Genomic DNA, 15,920 nt, shown 5'->3' with positions numbered 1-15,920 from the left:
TTTCTGTCAGTTTTGCTTCATGTATTTTGGTTATTAGGTGCCTACACATTTATTACTGCTGTATCTTCCTGATGGATTGACTCTTACCATTACAAAATGTCCCTCTGTATCTCCAGTAATGTTTTGTTTTAAAGTCTATTTTGCCTGATATTAGTGTTGCTACTCCAGCTTTCCTGTGGCTGCTGTGTTATATCTTTTTTCCATTCTTTTATTTTCAATCTATTTGTCACTCTGAATCTTGAGGGTGTCTTCTATAGATAGCAAACAGTTGGGTCATGTTTTTTCATCCAGTTTGACAATCTCTGCCTTTCAATTCAATTGTTGATCCATTCACATTTGATATTATTACTGATATAGCTGGATTTACATCTAACATTTTGCATTATTTTCCAAATGTCTCATATTTTTTGTCCCTCTATTGCTCCTTTACTGCTTTCTTTTACATTAAATGAATATTTGTAGTTTAGCACTTTAATTTCATTAATGCTTTTCTCACTATATTATTTGGTTTCTTTCTAGTGATTCTCTAGGGTTTATCATATGTATCTTAAGAGAATCATAATCGACTACTACATAAGCTCTATTCCGCTTTTTCCCACTCTATTGTTACATTGCTACAATTTAGTATCTCAGTAATTATTTTCTTAGCCTATTACAGCTTTGCTCCCACACACTCCTCCTTTGTGCTATTATTGGCAAAAATGTTACACATATATTTTATTTCTATTTTCTAACGTCCAGCAATACATTATATACATATTAATTTATATAACTGCTTTAAAAAAATCAGTTTAGAGAAGAGAAAAAAATATGTCTTTACAGTGTTTTTTACAATTACATAGTTACCGTAATTTACCGGTGCTCTTTCCTTATTTGTGTGGATTTGAATTACCATCTGGGGTCACCTGCTTTGAAGAAACCCCCTTTTATTTCTTTTAAGGTGGGTACGCTAGCAACAAATTCTGTTTTTGTTTATCTAGGAAAGTCTTTATTTCATCTTCATCTTTGAAAGATAACTCTGCCAGATACAGGATTCTTCGTTGACAGCTTTTCCTTTGAGCATGCTGAATATCAATCCACTGCCTTCTGATCTTCACTATTTCTGTTGAGAAGTCAGCTGTTAATTTTGTTGGGGTTCCCTTGTGACAGATCATTTTTCTCTTGCTGCTTTCAAGATTTTCTCCTTTCAGCATTTCTACTAGGATGTATCTGTTTGTGGGTCTCTGCATTTATCCTACTTGGAGTTCACTGAGCATCCTAGATGTGTAGGTTATTGTTCTTCAATACATTTGGGAAATTTTCTCCCATTGTTTCTTCTAATATTTTTTCTGCTCCTTTTTTCTCTCCTGTCCTTCTGGTACTCCTATTATGCATATATTGGTTGGCATAATGACGTCCCACACACATCTGAGATATGCTCATTTCTTGTCATTCTTTTTTCTCTCTGTTCTTCAGCTTGCTTAATATCTATCAATCCATCTTCAAGTCTGCTAATTCTTTCTTCTGTCAGTTTAAATATCCTGTTGAATTCCTCTATTGAATTTTTTCAGCTATTATACTTTTCAACTACAGAATTCCATTTGGTTTTTCTTCATAATTTCTATCTCTTTATTGATATTCTCTATTTGATATGACACCACCATCATACCTTCCTTTACATCTTTAATCATGCTTTCCTTTAGTCCTGTGAACATATTTATAATGGCTATTTTGAAATCTTTTTTGGTTAAATACAACATTTGATTCCTCTCACAGGCAATTTCTATTGCCTGTTTTTTCCCCAGTGTATAAGTCACATTTTCTTGTTTCTTTGCATGCCTCATAATTTTTTGCTGGAAACTGGACATTTTAGATAACATATTGTAGCACTCTGGGTACTGGTCCCTGCCTCTGGGGCTTGTTACTTGTTATTTGTTTAGTGACTGGCTGGATTATTTTATTAAGTTCTATTTTCCTTCCAGTGTTCAGCCTCTGATTTTGCTCCACAGGAAGGCACTTTGGATGTGCCCACAGTCACCCTGGAATGACAGTAGTACTGGTAGGGCTCTCTTCCACTCTTTCTTTGACCACACCCAGCTATTAAACTCCACTAATTGCTATGCAATTGTTCTGCTTTCAACAATGCTTGGGGACACAAATTCCTCTACAATTGTGGCTCCTACAAAAGAATAGTTTCTGATGTCCATGTTTGATAAGTGTTCTCACCCAGGAGGCCTCTGCTTCTCCCAGCTGTCTTATTCCTGGATTCTCTCCTGCAAACTAGCTAGCCTATTGTCCAGGCTGTATTTTCATTAGATGCTCAAATTTCCTCCCCACTGATTTTCACCACAACCTCCAGAATTCTTAAGAGCCCCATTAGGCTTAAATTTCTCCACCTTCTGGTACAAATGAAGTTAGTTCCTCTGTTAAGAGATTAAGAGTGATCTGTTTTACAGTTTGCTTCTTCCTGCAGGCACAAATCTGAGCCAGGGCTTTGGAGCTGCGGGTGGGGGCAATGGCAAGCTTCTCTCAGAGTGATGACCCCACTCTAGGAGCTGAGTGCTTTGGCTGAGGAAGGGGGAGTTCAGAAGCCTGGGCTTCTCTCAGCTTGCTACTCCTGGTGTAGGAGCACTGCCACACAAGCTGGAGAAAGGGCTATGAGTCTCCCAGCACTCTCAGTGTGTCAGACCCAAGGTAGAGCCTCTGGTCCACGAGTGGGGATTGGATGAAGAAGGGAGCCCACACCTCTCAACCACACTTGCCTAGAACTTGGCCTCAGCAACAAGCAGCTGGGGGCAGAATGAAAATCAGTGAAGTACTTCTATTCCTGGAAAGAAAGTCCAGAAGCAAAGCAGCTGGGAGCTGGGGGAGAGGGGGTCTTGGCTTGAGTAGTCTCACTGCCTCACTGAGCTGGGAGCTGGGATGGAGGGAGCAGTCTTTGTTCAAATACTACACTCTGGCCTTTCTTAACAAATATTGGTAAGTTTTCTTAAATAGATGTTTTATCATTTTCTGTTTGCCTTCAGGTCCATTTCCAGAGTCGTTGAATAGTTGTTTGGTGCTCCTCACTCTGTCACGTTGGAAGTTGATCGCCTATATATTATATACTATTCCTATGTATGAACCTATTTATAGATTCCCTAGTCTGAGAAATGAATGTTGTCCATTCTTGGTCCCAGTATCATACTTTTAAAATTATTATAATTTTAAGAGATGATAGGGCAAGTTGCCTTTCATTCTCACTCTTGGAGATGAACTTCAGAATCATTAAGTCACGTTCTCTTAAAAATCCCATTGAGACCACCGCCTCCACCAGTACCAGCCGTGACGGAGCTGAGAGGAGACCACGGGCCCCACCGCCCTGCCTCTCCTCCTTCTTATCGCTGGCTGCCAACCTCCTCGGGATTTGTTCCAACAGTCTGTTAAAACATGGTGGATTACTAGGAAGTTCTAGGCATGCAGAGACATGCCTCACCTGAGGATATTAAAAAGGCATACCGTAAATTGGCACTGAAGTGGCACCCTGATAAAAATCCTGAGAATAAAGAAGAAGCAGAGAGAAAATTCAAACAAGTAGCTGAGGCATATGAGGTGTTATCAGATGCTAAAAAACGGGACATCTATGACAAATATGGCAAAGAAGGATTAAATGGTGGTGGTGGAGGTGGAAGTCATTTTGACAGTCCATTTGAGTTTGGCTTTACATTCCGTAATCCAGATGAGGTCTTCAGGGAATTTTTTGGTGGAAGGGACCCATTTGCTTTTGACTTCTTTGAAGACCCATTTGAGGAGTTTTTTGGAAATCGAAGAGGCCTCCATGGAGCCAGAAACAGGGGCACAGGATCTTTTTTCTCTTCCTTCAGTGGATTTCCATCTTTTGGAGGTGGATTTCCTTCTTTTGATACAGGATTTACATCATTTGGTTCTCTGGGGCATGGGGGCCTTACTTCATTTTCTTCAACATCCTTTGGTGGTAGTAGGATGGGCAACTTCACATCTATATCAACTTCTACTAAAATAGTTAATGGCAGAAAAATCACTACAAAGAGGATTACTGAGAATGGTCAAGAAAGAGTAGAAGTTGAGGAAGATGGCCAGTTAAAGTCCTTAACAATAAATGGTAAGAAGCAGCTGCTACGCTTGGATAACAAGTAATTCAATGCACGCATTTAACAGAAATGTTAAACTATAACAAGCACCATTTGAGGATTAACAGGAACATTTTTTTGAAGATTTCAAACGAACTCTACTTTCAGTATAACTGTACCTAATCTAAAGTATTTATAAACAGCTCATCGGAGCACCTATTTGTCATAGACTTTTGAGTTGATTGTTGGGACCACATTGATAGGACCATTTTTTCTTTTTGTCTTTAAAATTGTTGTAAATTTCTGTATGCACTTTGCTTTTTTATTAAACTTAATCCAAGGTGAACCGTGATTCTTTAGTAGTGCTAGGACAAAATTGTACACTAACACCAGCATGGATCTTGCTCTTTCCATTTTGTTTGAAATGTGAGCCAAGTAGTTTCAGTCTGCTGTGAAGTTAACATTGCCAGGATGAATCTTCTACAAAAATAATTTTTTTTTTTTTCAGTATTTAGTAGTGAAAGATATTAATACATTAATGGTGATACATTTCTAGTTTAATATAAACTAAGGATGTTTTCTAGTCCTGCATGAATGCTGGCAACTTAGTAAGTTTTGACAATTGTTTAAATATGTCATGTTAAGCTTAGGTTTATAAAAAGTAAAGCTGGTAAACTGGGTCTTTGTCATTTGCTTAAAAAAAGAAAATAAATGCTAATGTGTTTGGTGCATTCTTTCATGAATGGAAAAAAAAAAAAAATCCCATTGATATGCCTGCTGTTATTGCAACAGAAATTTAACTTGAGACAAGCTGACATCTTTACAATAGTCATCAAGTATAGTGGTTATGGTTTTGGTTGCTAATTTGAATGAGATCTTTTCCCATTATATATTCTAATTGGCTGTATTACTAATATTGTGAAAATTTACTGATTTTTGTCATACTTATTCTTTGTATGCAGCTACTTTGATAGACTCAATTTTAATAACTTTCAGTTCATTCTCTAGGTAGATAAAAGATCATCTGTAAATAACTATTTCACATGTAAATCATATTTGTTTCATACCTTACTTAAATGGACTCACCTTTTTCAATGCCATAACCTGAACAGAACATAATTCACTAAGACATTCAGTAATCTTATCCAAAGGTAATCTGGCTAGAACAAGTGCTGTCCCTAAAAACAAAGGAAGAGACAAATGGAGAAAACAAGCTGAATTGAGGTACTAATTGGTCTAAGTTATATGGTTAACAAACGAAGGTGACTGGTTCCATTTCTTTTAAAAAGGACTAGAATTAAATCTCTTTACCATTAGTTAATGGCTAATCTTTTGCAGCCATGTATAAAAGGCTGAAATGTAGGCAAAGCAAGCTCTGTATTTGACTGGGTTATAGAACCAGGTACAAATTTTAAGATTCGGTGTTGGAAAGGTACTTTTAATTGTTACAATATCACTTTTCTGTTTTTCTCCAAATTTCCCAACTTGCACAAAATTTACCTTTGAAATCAAAATCCTTAAAAAGATAAAAATTTTAAAAAAAATTACAAGATCAGCACTGTTTTAACAATACGTTGTTATTTATGGTAGGCTTTTACATGGCTCAGAAGACTATAGACTGACCTTTACATTGACACAACTGAAGTTAATATTAAATTATTTCTCCTCAACAGCATATTAGTTAAAATACGCCTGCCTGTGTGATTGTGAAGACCTTGTGGATCACACCCCCTTTATCTAGTGTATGGATGAGTGGAGGAATGGGGATAAAAACTAAAGGACAAATGGGGTGGGATGGGGGAATGATTTGGGTGTTTTTTTTTCACTTTTATTTTTTATTCTTGTTCTGGTTCTTTCTGATGTAAGGAAAATGTTCAGAGATAGATTGTAGTGATGAACGCATAACTATGTTATCATACTGAGGACAGTGGATTGTATATCATGGATGATTGTATGGTGTGTGAATGTATTTCAGTAAAACTGAATTTAATAAAAAAAAAGAAAAAAAAAATACGCCTGCCCTTCTAATTCCTCAAAGACTCCTTCACAAAGCCAACACCAAAGCTATTTTTATATAGCATAGTGCAATGCTTTCCTAAGTTCCAGAGATTCTGATTCAGTGGGCCAAATACAACCTCTTTTTTGATAAGTACCTTGGGAAGTTCTTATCAGAGAAGTATCAGAAATATGGACAAAATGTTTTTAGGAAAAATGGGCTGAAGCTAAAGAGATTTAATTCTAGTCCTTTCATAACATACTCAGAATGCTTTAATAAAGGCATTCTCTCTGGGCCTTGGTTTCTTTAGCTGTAATATGAGTGATTTGAACAAAAGAGTAATAATCAAGCTTGCCCTTCTTTTTTAAATAGTTGAGAAAAAGCCTCTCCCCTCTTCCCTTTCTTCTCCAAATAAAATCCTACTTGGAATGCCAATTAAATAAGAATTAAAAAAAAAGAGAGAGAGAGAGAGAGAGAGAAATAGTTAAGGTTGAAGCTTGGGAGAGAAGGCCCAAACCTTTCCTACTCAGCGAATCCCCACTCTACTCTCACCAACCGCTGAAGCATCTCCCATAACTCAGACGATCACATTCTGGCTTAGGTCTCTTCTAAGTAAAAAACAGCTTGATTATGCTTTTTTTCACCTCCTCAAATTTTACTGAATAGAAGAGTACTCAATCCCTTAAACTTCAAATGTTTATAAAACACTGATTTTTTCCAGCATTCTATAAATCATGGATGAGTTGGACTTTCATGTAAAACTGCAAGGTGCAAGGGGGTAGAAGACCTAACTTCAATACGATTTTTCCTTTTAATTCATTCCAACAGAAAAGATTGTTAATAAAAAAAGTTTTCTACATCCAGATCATACTACCAATAACATGGATGCCACATTCTACTACAGGTTAGAGATACTTCAAGTATCAAGGTTAAATTTCACTAGAAAGTGACAAGATGGCAGCAATGACCATTAATAGTAGACAGTTAAGTAGTAAGACTACGTGACTCCAATTTAGTACCTTATTCTTACTCCAATTTTGTGCCTTACTTATGCCTATGAAGAAAAACAACAAAAACCTATGCTACAAAAAGAAAATTTACTGTGGAAAATAAATAATCACACTGGCTGGTAGGGAACTGGTCATAGAAATGAGGAAGAACAGAATTAGTTTACACACAATGTCACCCAATCTTGCCCAAAGCAAACTGCCAAAGAGATAGCACAGGTCCTGTTAGTCAATCCAGTATCTGATATGCTCAAATCCTCTCAAAACTGCCAGCTATAAAAGGGTTTTACTACCTAACATGGCATTCTCTGCTTTCAGAAAGTTTGGTTAGAAAATATCTTTTTTCAATGAACCAGTATATTCTGACAGTTGGTCACTCACAAAATCAGTATGATCCCTCTTTTATAAAATAATCCTTCAAATATTTAAAAATAGCACGTTTAACATTTGTTCTAAGTCTTTTTTTCCTAGCCTTAACATCTCTAGTTCTTTTATTACTCTGAGCCTCATCACTACTCTGGCTGTTTACCTCTTGATAGGCAGTCCAGTAAGTAAAAACGATCAGTAATGGTTAAAGATTACTGAAAGACCAGGACTCTTGGCTTCTACTTCCACATTGCACCTTTAAATTTCCACTTGCCTCTTTGGAACAATACTGCTAAATGGGTTTACTTTTTTATTCTTCTTCAAATTAAAAGCATTAACCTCCGCTCAAAATTTAGGTCTGTGATAGATACACTATAAAAAATGTGAATTAATTATGTAGCCTTAAATTACTCTAAGAAAAGAAAGCATGTATACATAGTCAACACCCTCCTCTGAGTGGAAAAGCCACCTTCACCATCACTAGGTATGGGGCAACTGAAAAATAGGAACATATGACGGATATTAGATAAGCCCAAGAGAAATCGCTTAAAGAAGGCTATTGCTGTTTAACATTTTTAAGTAAATACCTTTCAGTAAGCCCACAGCAGCTTCTGGAGACAACATGAAGGAATCAAGAGAACGGGCAATCTCCAGGAGTCCATTAAAGTGCTGAGCCATGTGATCTCGGCAGACAGAGCAAATGTTATGAATGGCTTTGGCTGCTGCAGAAGCCAAGGGCTTTTCACAGAGGCCTTTCATCAAATAGCCCAACACAGGATCTGAGGATAAAAGCCATACAATAGAGATCACGTATCTGAAATTCAAGGAAAACTTCTAGTTTGTTAGAGTTTCACACACCTTATTATTTTTTTTTTTTTGTAAGCAAAAGAATCCTTTTAAAAAATGAAATGAGATTCAGAATCCCAAAATATAAAACATGTAAAAATGGAGCTGATCTCACTGACATAAGTGTCAGGAGGACCTGATTCCTATTTGTTCATGTTCCACTTCTTCCCTCATGGCAGCCAATTGTTCCTTGCAACTCTAGGGTTTTCACAGAGCACAGTTTCAAAACCACTGTCTTAAGAGTATATATGACCATCCAAGTATTAAAAATAGGGTAATGTAAGAAAGAACGTAAAGCTTGGAGAGTTACCATTATACCCAAAGATGAAGCACTTGATAAAAACAGCCTACATTAATCAGAACAATAGCTATATAAAACTGACACTTTTGCACTTGCTTCTTTATAGTTACAAAGAGCCTTAAAAACTTAAAACTTACAAAGGAGGCTTTAGCAATTCTAAATGAATTAGATTTTACTTTTATTAAATATACATGTTCCAAGAAAATTGATTATAAAGGTCAATTTCTATAGAGTAATTTCTACTTATCTTTTACCTTTCTTTATAAAAGTCAGGATGTTTTTCTACAGAAAAACTCTAAGAAAAATTATATATGGTTAAAGAACATTTTATGACTTTTAAGTGACATCATAGCAAACCATGAAATAATTGAAGGAATCAAAGGAATAGATGTCTTAAAACAGTTGTCTCCATTTCTAGTCCAATGAACAATACAATGCATCTAAGGAGGGGTGGGGGAGAGAACGATGACAATTCAGCCTAGGAATGTGGAAGCCTAGAATTCAGAACTAGACTCTTACAATCTTCAAATTGAGTACCTGTGGTTTTGACTACTCTGAGTATGAAAGTCCAAGAAATGTTAACAATTTGTCTTTCTTCTGATGCATAAATCTGAATTAGATACTGCAAGGTGGTACTGCATAAGAATATGCATTTCAGCCTAGCTTTGCTGCTTACTGGCCATGATCTCAAATTAAGTGGTAGATAACAGAAGTGGAAAAAAAAGGTAAGAATTAGAAAATAGGCATTATGAATAAACTTGAAAATTTGTTGAACTTAGAAGTGACTCGGCTCTGATGTAGTATATGTCTATCATAGGCTCTATATACAGAAATGAGAAAAAGAAGCCTGTATCAGTCTTTTTACCAAGTGTTTCAGTCACTAAAAATGGATCATGTGTAAAATAAAATCAAGTTGTTATGACTATGATTAACTGTACAAATGAAAAAATTAAAAAGTTATGTCATGAACTAGAACAAATTTATGACACTATTACAACAAGTTAACAGAGGGGTATTTTGGGAAAATGTACCTATTGAAAACTATAGACTAGAGTTACAGTGATATTTTAATATTCTTTCATCAACAGTAACAAATGTACCACCATCAATACTATGGGTCAATAAAATGGGAGGATAAGGGGTATGGGAGGATTTGGGTTTTATTTTTTATTTTTATTTCTTTTCAGAAATAATGAAAATGTTCTAAAATTGATCATGGGGATGTATGCACAACTATGTGATGATACTGTGAGTCACTGACTGTATACTTTGGATGGTTTGTTAGGTGTGTGAATGTATCTCAATAAATTGCAAAAAAAAAAAAATCAAATTGAAAAGGCAGTAATAAAGATATGCACAGATATGCATCATTCTTAATGATATAATACTGTTAATAAATTTGGGGATTCTAAAACTTCTCAGAATGTATCCTTCTTGAATGTCAAGGGCTTGATATATATTAACCGTCTCAGCCCTTATCTGCAAAATGTTGGGGTTAGAATAAACAATTTCTAATTTTACTTTCAATTCTAAAATTGTTATTTTAATGTGATCTTTATTTTTTTTCCAAGTCAATAATAGCAGTCAGAGGTTATATAACTCAACACTCTTCATTTCAGTTTGTACTTATTTAGTTTCAAATGATAGCTCTTAGTTTTTAAATGGAGCACAAATTTAATACCAAAAAACCACCTTTGCTTTAACCTAATAGCAGCTTCTATGTTTGAACTAAACGAAAGTCTGATTAGTTCAAGCATATATCAAAAACTCAAAAAGACACAGAGTTTTCCTCTCTGGCTGCTTGAGCATCACCCGCCATCATGAATGACACGGTAACCACCTGGACCAGGAAATTCATGACCAACTGACTACTTCAGCAGAAACAAATGGTAATCGATGTTCTTCACCCTGGAAAGGCAACAGTACCTAAGACAGAAATTTGGGAAAAACTAGCCAAAATGTACAAGACTACACCAGATGTCATCTTTGTATTTGGATTCAGAACCCATTTTGGTGGTGGCAAGACAACTGGCTTTGGCATGATTTATGACTCCTTGGATTATGCAAAGAAAAATGAACCCAAATACAGACTTGCAAGACATGGTCTGTATGAGAAGAAAAAGATCTCCAGAAAACAATGAAAGGAACGCAAGAACAGAATGAAGAAAGTCAGGGGGACTGCAAAGGCCAATGTTGGTGCTGGCAAAAAGTGAGCTGGAGATTGGATAACAGAAGGAGTAAAGATTCTTCAATGACTTGATCCGTGATTGTGCAGATTTTACCAGAGGATTAATAAAACTAAAAACTTTGATATGTTTGGTTGTTTGAAATTATATTTGAAGTTTACTGGAAGTGTTATAAAATCAGTTCTGCTGTTATAACAGATTTAGACTGATGCTCAGGGTTCACATTGTCCCATTAAACATTCCATCATGAAAACTCAACAACAACAACAACAAAAAGACATAGAAATGTTCACGCTTAAGAAGAGTATTGGAAGCAAACTGTTTCCCTACATGGAGATGTAATCTTTAAAGGGCCTTTACCTTAAATCTGATCAGATTATAAATGTTATATTGACTAAGCAAAATTTTAAAAGGTAGTATTTACTATCAGTGCCTACAAACGTTCTGCCAATAAAAGGAGAACAAGTACAAAAGCAAGAGGAAGAGAGGAAGAAGAAAATCAGAAAAATCAGAAGTAGCAGCAGCAGAGTGCAGTTCACACATACCAAGGAACTGAGGATTTCGATCAACCACTTCGCTCATCTCTCCAACAAGTTCAATGCTGGTGTATCGCACAGCTGTATGTACGCTCTCTGGGAGACGAACAACTCCTTCTAGGACCTCCACAAGTGTTGGATTGTTCTCCCTGAGTACAGAAGACAAATATTTCAGTTACTGATTTCAGAGCTTATGCTCTGGCCAAATAACAAGCTGTAATGACATGTGTATCAGCACTAAAGGACTTTTTTCTAAATAAATTACCATTCAGATAAAAATGTTTAACTCTGGAGATAAAAGTTTTTTTCAAATCCTTAAAAAGGGAAAAAGACATAAATGGAAAAAACTCTTATCCAGGAGAAGCATATTGCTCCTTAATATTCCAAATGCCAGTGACATGTCTAAAACCACATCATGCTATTAAATACAGGCTCTTCAAATTGGAGAGGCAAGCATTTACTGTGGATGTCTTTTTGAAAAGAATCTGATTTACTTATTCCTTTATCTGCAGCACCTAGAACAGTGCCTGGCACACAGTGGGCACTCAATAAATACTGCTGAATGGCTAAATGAATGAATGAGTAATTCTTAATAGACCATTTTCCATTTGCCTTTATTCTCCAAAAGAATCTCTTCTTTTATAGCTGGATCCTGGGAACTAAAGTGCAGGGAAGTAGGAATGGGCCAGCAAAATTTCCTCACTAACTCAAGAGGCAAGAAAATAAGCTGCAAGAATGATAGGTAAAGGTACCACAATTTGTAATGTGAGGGAAGAGTAGTTAACCTGACACTTTCCACAGCTCCATGATTTAATTTTTTTCCTTTTCCTTTTCTCCCTCAACCTCTTTTGATTAGAGGAGAAGACATCTTCAAAGCAGAACTTAATAAAAAAAAATGAAAGACATTTCAAATGTGAATAATATCCTGGATTAGAAGCAAGAGCAACCCCTACTGATAAAACTAAGTCTATTAAATCTTTATATGCTCTAAAATTTGTATCATGCAGTTGGCTTGAAATTTGGATAGATTAAAAAATATAAAATCTTCTCTCATTTATGTCTTATATTTCTTAGACACATTAAGCTAATTATTGAAATCACCAACTCATCTTTCTTCAAGCCAACACATAACTGATTAGAATATTAAGTGATTTTAATAATCTTTGGACTGTCACTGAAAGTTCCAAAAGATGTTAAAACAGATTTAAAAGCAAATAGTGTGGTATGTACCTAAGGATTAGAACTTCTTAATAAAGAAAAATAAACCTACTATATCTCCTTGAGTATTTACTGAATTAGAAATATTATAAGAGTTTATTGACTAGGCCCTGAAAAGACAGCTAAGAAAGAAGCACTGAACTTTTATAAATATCTTCCTTAACCATCTCTCCAATCTGGATCCTGGATAGAGAGCTCAAATGCAGGTGTCTGATTATAACACAGGGTAACTTGACAGACAAAATATCAATTTATAAACCCATGGCAGAAGTTCTGTCTTTACGGATTCATGCTAAGACAATAAGTAGAATTTCTATGCTAAGCAATTAGAAATCAAATTCTAACATTTAAAAATTTTCCAATGGCATTGACAAAAATAATCATTGCCCTTTAGATTTTGCTACTCCTTCAGGTGAAACAGTGCCTGTGCCTTGCTTCTCTCTGAAACTCACAAATAATTCTAAGAGGAAAAAAAGGAGAAAAATAGAAGGTGACATTCAAACTAGTGCATATTCTATCGCTTTTAAACAAGTATTAATAATTTAAGACTCTAACAAATTTGTGATTATGCCAAACTTTTAGAAGGGAGCCTCATTTGGAAAACAAATCAGCATTCTATTCCTAGCCTCAAGGGTAAAATAATTTTAACTCTCAGAAATGTGGTTAAAACATGGGTATTAGCAATGTAGGCTACCTGGACTAGACCCTAGAAGTAAGAAGACTAGATACCACTATATAAGTAAGAAGTTTGAAGAGTTTCCAAGCATGTATCATATTTTTTTAAAAAGTGTGCAATTTTCCTTCCTCTCAATATTTAGAGTTCCCAGCAAAAGACTTATTAGACACTCACGGATCAACACTCTTTGCTATAGCAGCCATGATAAAGAGAACCGCTTCTGTCACCTCCCAGGGTGGGTTGCCTTCTTTCAGAGTGGAATATAACTAGAGAAGAAGAGGTGGATTACGGATCCATTAAAAGGAAAATAGAAGTCCAAAAACAAACAAAACAAAAATTCCTATTAATTAAAATAAATCTAGCCCCTTGTTTCTATATCTCTCTGAGCCAGGGGAGAATATTATTTTCATTTTTCACATCCTCACTAACTAGAAGTAACTACTATTTTAATATTTGATATAAACCCATTTGGATCCCCAAACATATATCGAGATTATCATCTACCCCAGAAAATGATTATTATGGAAAGAACAAAACATATTACACAAGTATCTTCTCCTGGTCCTGATAATCACTGATGAATAAATAAATATACCTAAAATTGATATACAATGTAAACCTTCTAAGTATTAGCTTTACATTTCTATTTAACTATTTGTTCACAACAGCACTGGTAGTATAGATTAAATTCCTAAAAAGCAGCTCTTTAGAAGCTACTACCAGAATACCATGTCAAAGCAGAAGGAAGGGTAAAAAAAACAGATCTAGCAGAATACTCTAGTCCAAAATTTTCCATAATACATCCAATTGTGGAATATGACTAGGTATTAATCTAAATAAGATTTCTACAGTCAAATAAGGGACACTGTTTAGGACTCCATACAGCCTTTAATATCCTATTTAAGTTATTTCCCAATTTTAATTGATGGAAATTTTCTTTTTTGCTAACGTGCATCCCATGGGGCTGGTGTTTCACAGAACACATCTTGGACAACACTGATTTATGTAATTTATATAAATTCATAAAACAAGGTCTGGAAAAGATCAAGAGACTTGTTGAAAGTCACAGACCCAGTGAAAACTGAGGTCATCTGTCTTGTGATCCAGAGATCTCACTGGATCTGCTTTATAAAAATCCCCAATCCTTTGTAGGGGGGAGGTCAATAAATGTACTTAATATATTCAAAAAGTTATAATTTTATTAACACTTTCTAGATCAGATTATACCCAAATATTCACAAAATGGCTAAGTGACAAAAAATAAAATAAAAATTATGTTAGTTTAGTCCTGCTGTGATAAAGCATCAGAACTAATAGTTCAGAGTACATTAGAGCATGTTCCAGCAAATGAAAACCGCCTGAAATTATGCTAATTTCAAGTGATGTGGAATGGTGATGATTAGAACCATGTTGTCTTAAAAGGTAAATCACAGGACTATGAATCTTCTACTCTAGTATAGTCATCTCCAGGATGAAACTGCACAGGAATCTAACCATAAGCATGGACAAAGGAAATGTCAAGTAACTAAAAGAGTAGCCTGGAGTTGGTACATAATTAGTAAAGGAGGAAAAGTTGTTCCTGGCTAGATCCAAAACCTCAAGTATCCTTGGAACTTTAATGCTTCTTTATTCCAGTTGCACAAGTGCAACAGCTCTCATTAGCAAAATAGAGCAAACCATAATTTAACCATCTTAGACTGCAAATGACTTGTAAAATGCTAAATAAAAACACAGCTACTATATGCCAGGCAGTGTGCTAGGCACTTGCATGTCTATTATCCCATTTAGCCATCAAAATTGAAGAAATAAGATGGGACGTTTACAGAAGACACAGAAGTAAATACAATGAAGGTGAACAGTAAGACTGGCAAATCTCAAAATAGGCTTACCTGAGCAAAACACTCCATAGACCCAATCAGGAAAATCAAATCCTTTACCAGGTCGGATACCCTCATCCGAAACTCCCCAAAGTCATCAGTCTCTTCAGGAACCCCCTCCTGAAATTTCAAAGCAGATGATATATGTTTTAAACCCAGTGAGCCTTCACTGGACCTCTAAAAAATCAAGAACAAAGAGAAAAAGGCTTTTAACAGTCAGGTCCAGATGAACAAAAGATAAGTCACCTAAATCATAAGGATATTTTACTATTGAATGTTTCCCAAACTGTTAGGTATGTCAAGTCAATACAACTTATCCTATGAGACACACTTAACTTTTCTCTTTTTCATTTCCAAGTTATACCTGGCTACGTTGTCGGAAAAATGTGGAGTAGTAGAGGCAGGAAGTGACCAGGAAGAGGCGTAAATTAAGATAGCCTGTCTAAAGGATAAGTAGCAAACTAGCCTTTGAAGTGTTATTGTTAACTGACCTACTGGAATCAATCATTATCACGTGACTTACAGGGGAATTTTAGGCTTTAAAGAGAATACCATAGGGGAAGATGGCAGATTAGGAGAGACAGGGCAAACTTCTATGTGAAAAAAACTAGATAAAAGGCAGAAAGTGCCCCAGAACAGCAGAGGTCTGTGTACGGCTGGCCGGACACAGACCTCTACAACACATAGCGGGGACTTAGATGGAGAGGTGGAGTCTGCAACTGAAGGGACAGGTGAGTGTGTTCGGCTGAGACTGCCTACTGGGACTGATGGCTGGAGCTGGCAGCCAAGCGTGAGAGGGAGCAGCTTTCAACACCCTGCGCACCCACCTCAGCAGTTGGCTGGG

General features: G+C 35.9%; 1 protein-coding gene and 2 pseudogenes across 3 annotated transcripts in view; 2 read left to right on the top strand and 1 right to left on the bottom strand.

Annotated features, from left to right (window-relative positions):
• TNPO3 (transportin 3) overlaps positions 1–15,920 on the bottom strand; it is a 114,978-nt gene that overhangs the window by 22,897 nt on the left and 76,161 nt on the right. For all 3 annotated transcript variants that reach the window (XM_037836191.1, XM_037836189.1, XM_037836190.1), the window contains 5 exons: positions 15,089–15,196; positions 13,374–13,465; positions 11,315–11,454; positions 8,024–8,215; positions 5,154–5,245 (listed from right to left, as the gene is read on the bottom strand). In XM_037836191.1, the coding sequence (XP_037692119.1) occupies positions 5,154–5,245; positions 8,024–8,215; positions 11,315–11,454; positions 13,374–13,465; positions 15,089–15,196 (624 nt within the window). The remainder of the gene's footprint in view (positions 1–5,153; positions 5,246–8,023; positions 8,216–11,314; positions 11,455–13,373; positions 13,466–15,088; positions 15,197–15,920) is intronic.
• On the top strand, positions 3,409–4,770 carry LOC119534133 (annotated as a pseudogene).
• LOC119534134 lies at positions 10,404–10,796 on the top strand (annotated as a pseudogene).

The sequence above is a fragment of the Choloepus didactylus genome, chromosome 5, assembly GCF_015220235.1.
Source record: "Choloepus didactylus isolate mChoDid1 chromosome 5, mChoDid1.pri, whole genome shotgun sequence".
In the NCBI taxonomy this organism is placed as follows: Eukaryota; Metazoa; Chordata; class Mammalia; order Pilosa; family Megalonychidae; genus Choloepus; species Choloepus didactylus.
The sequence above is the reverse complement of the archived record's forward strand: the minus strand, read 5'-3'. Positions and strand labels throughout refer to the sequence as shown.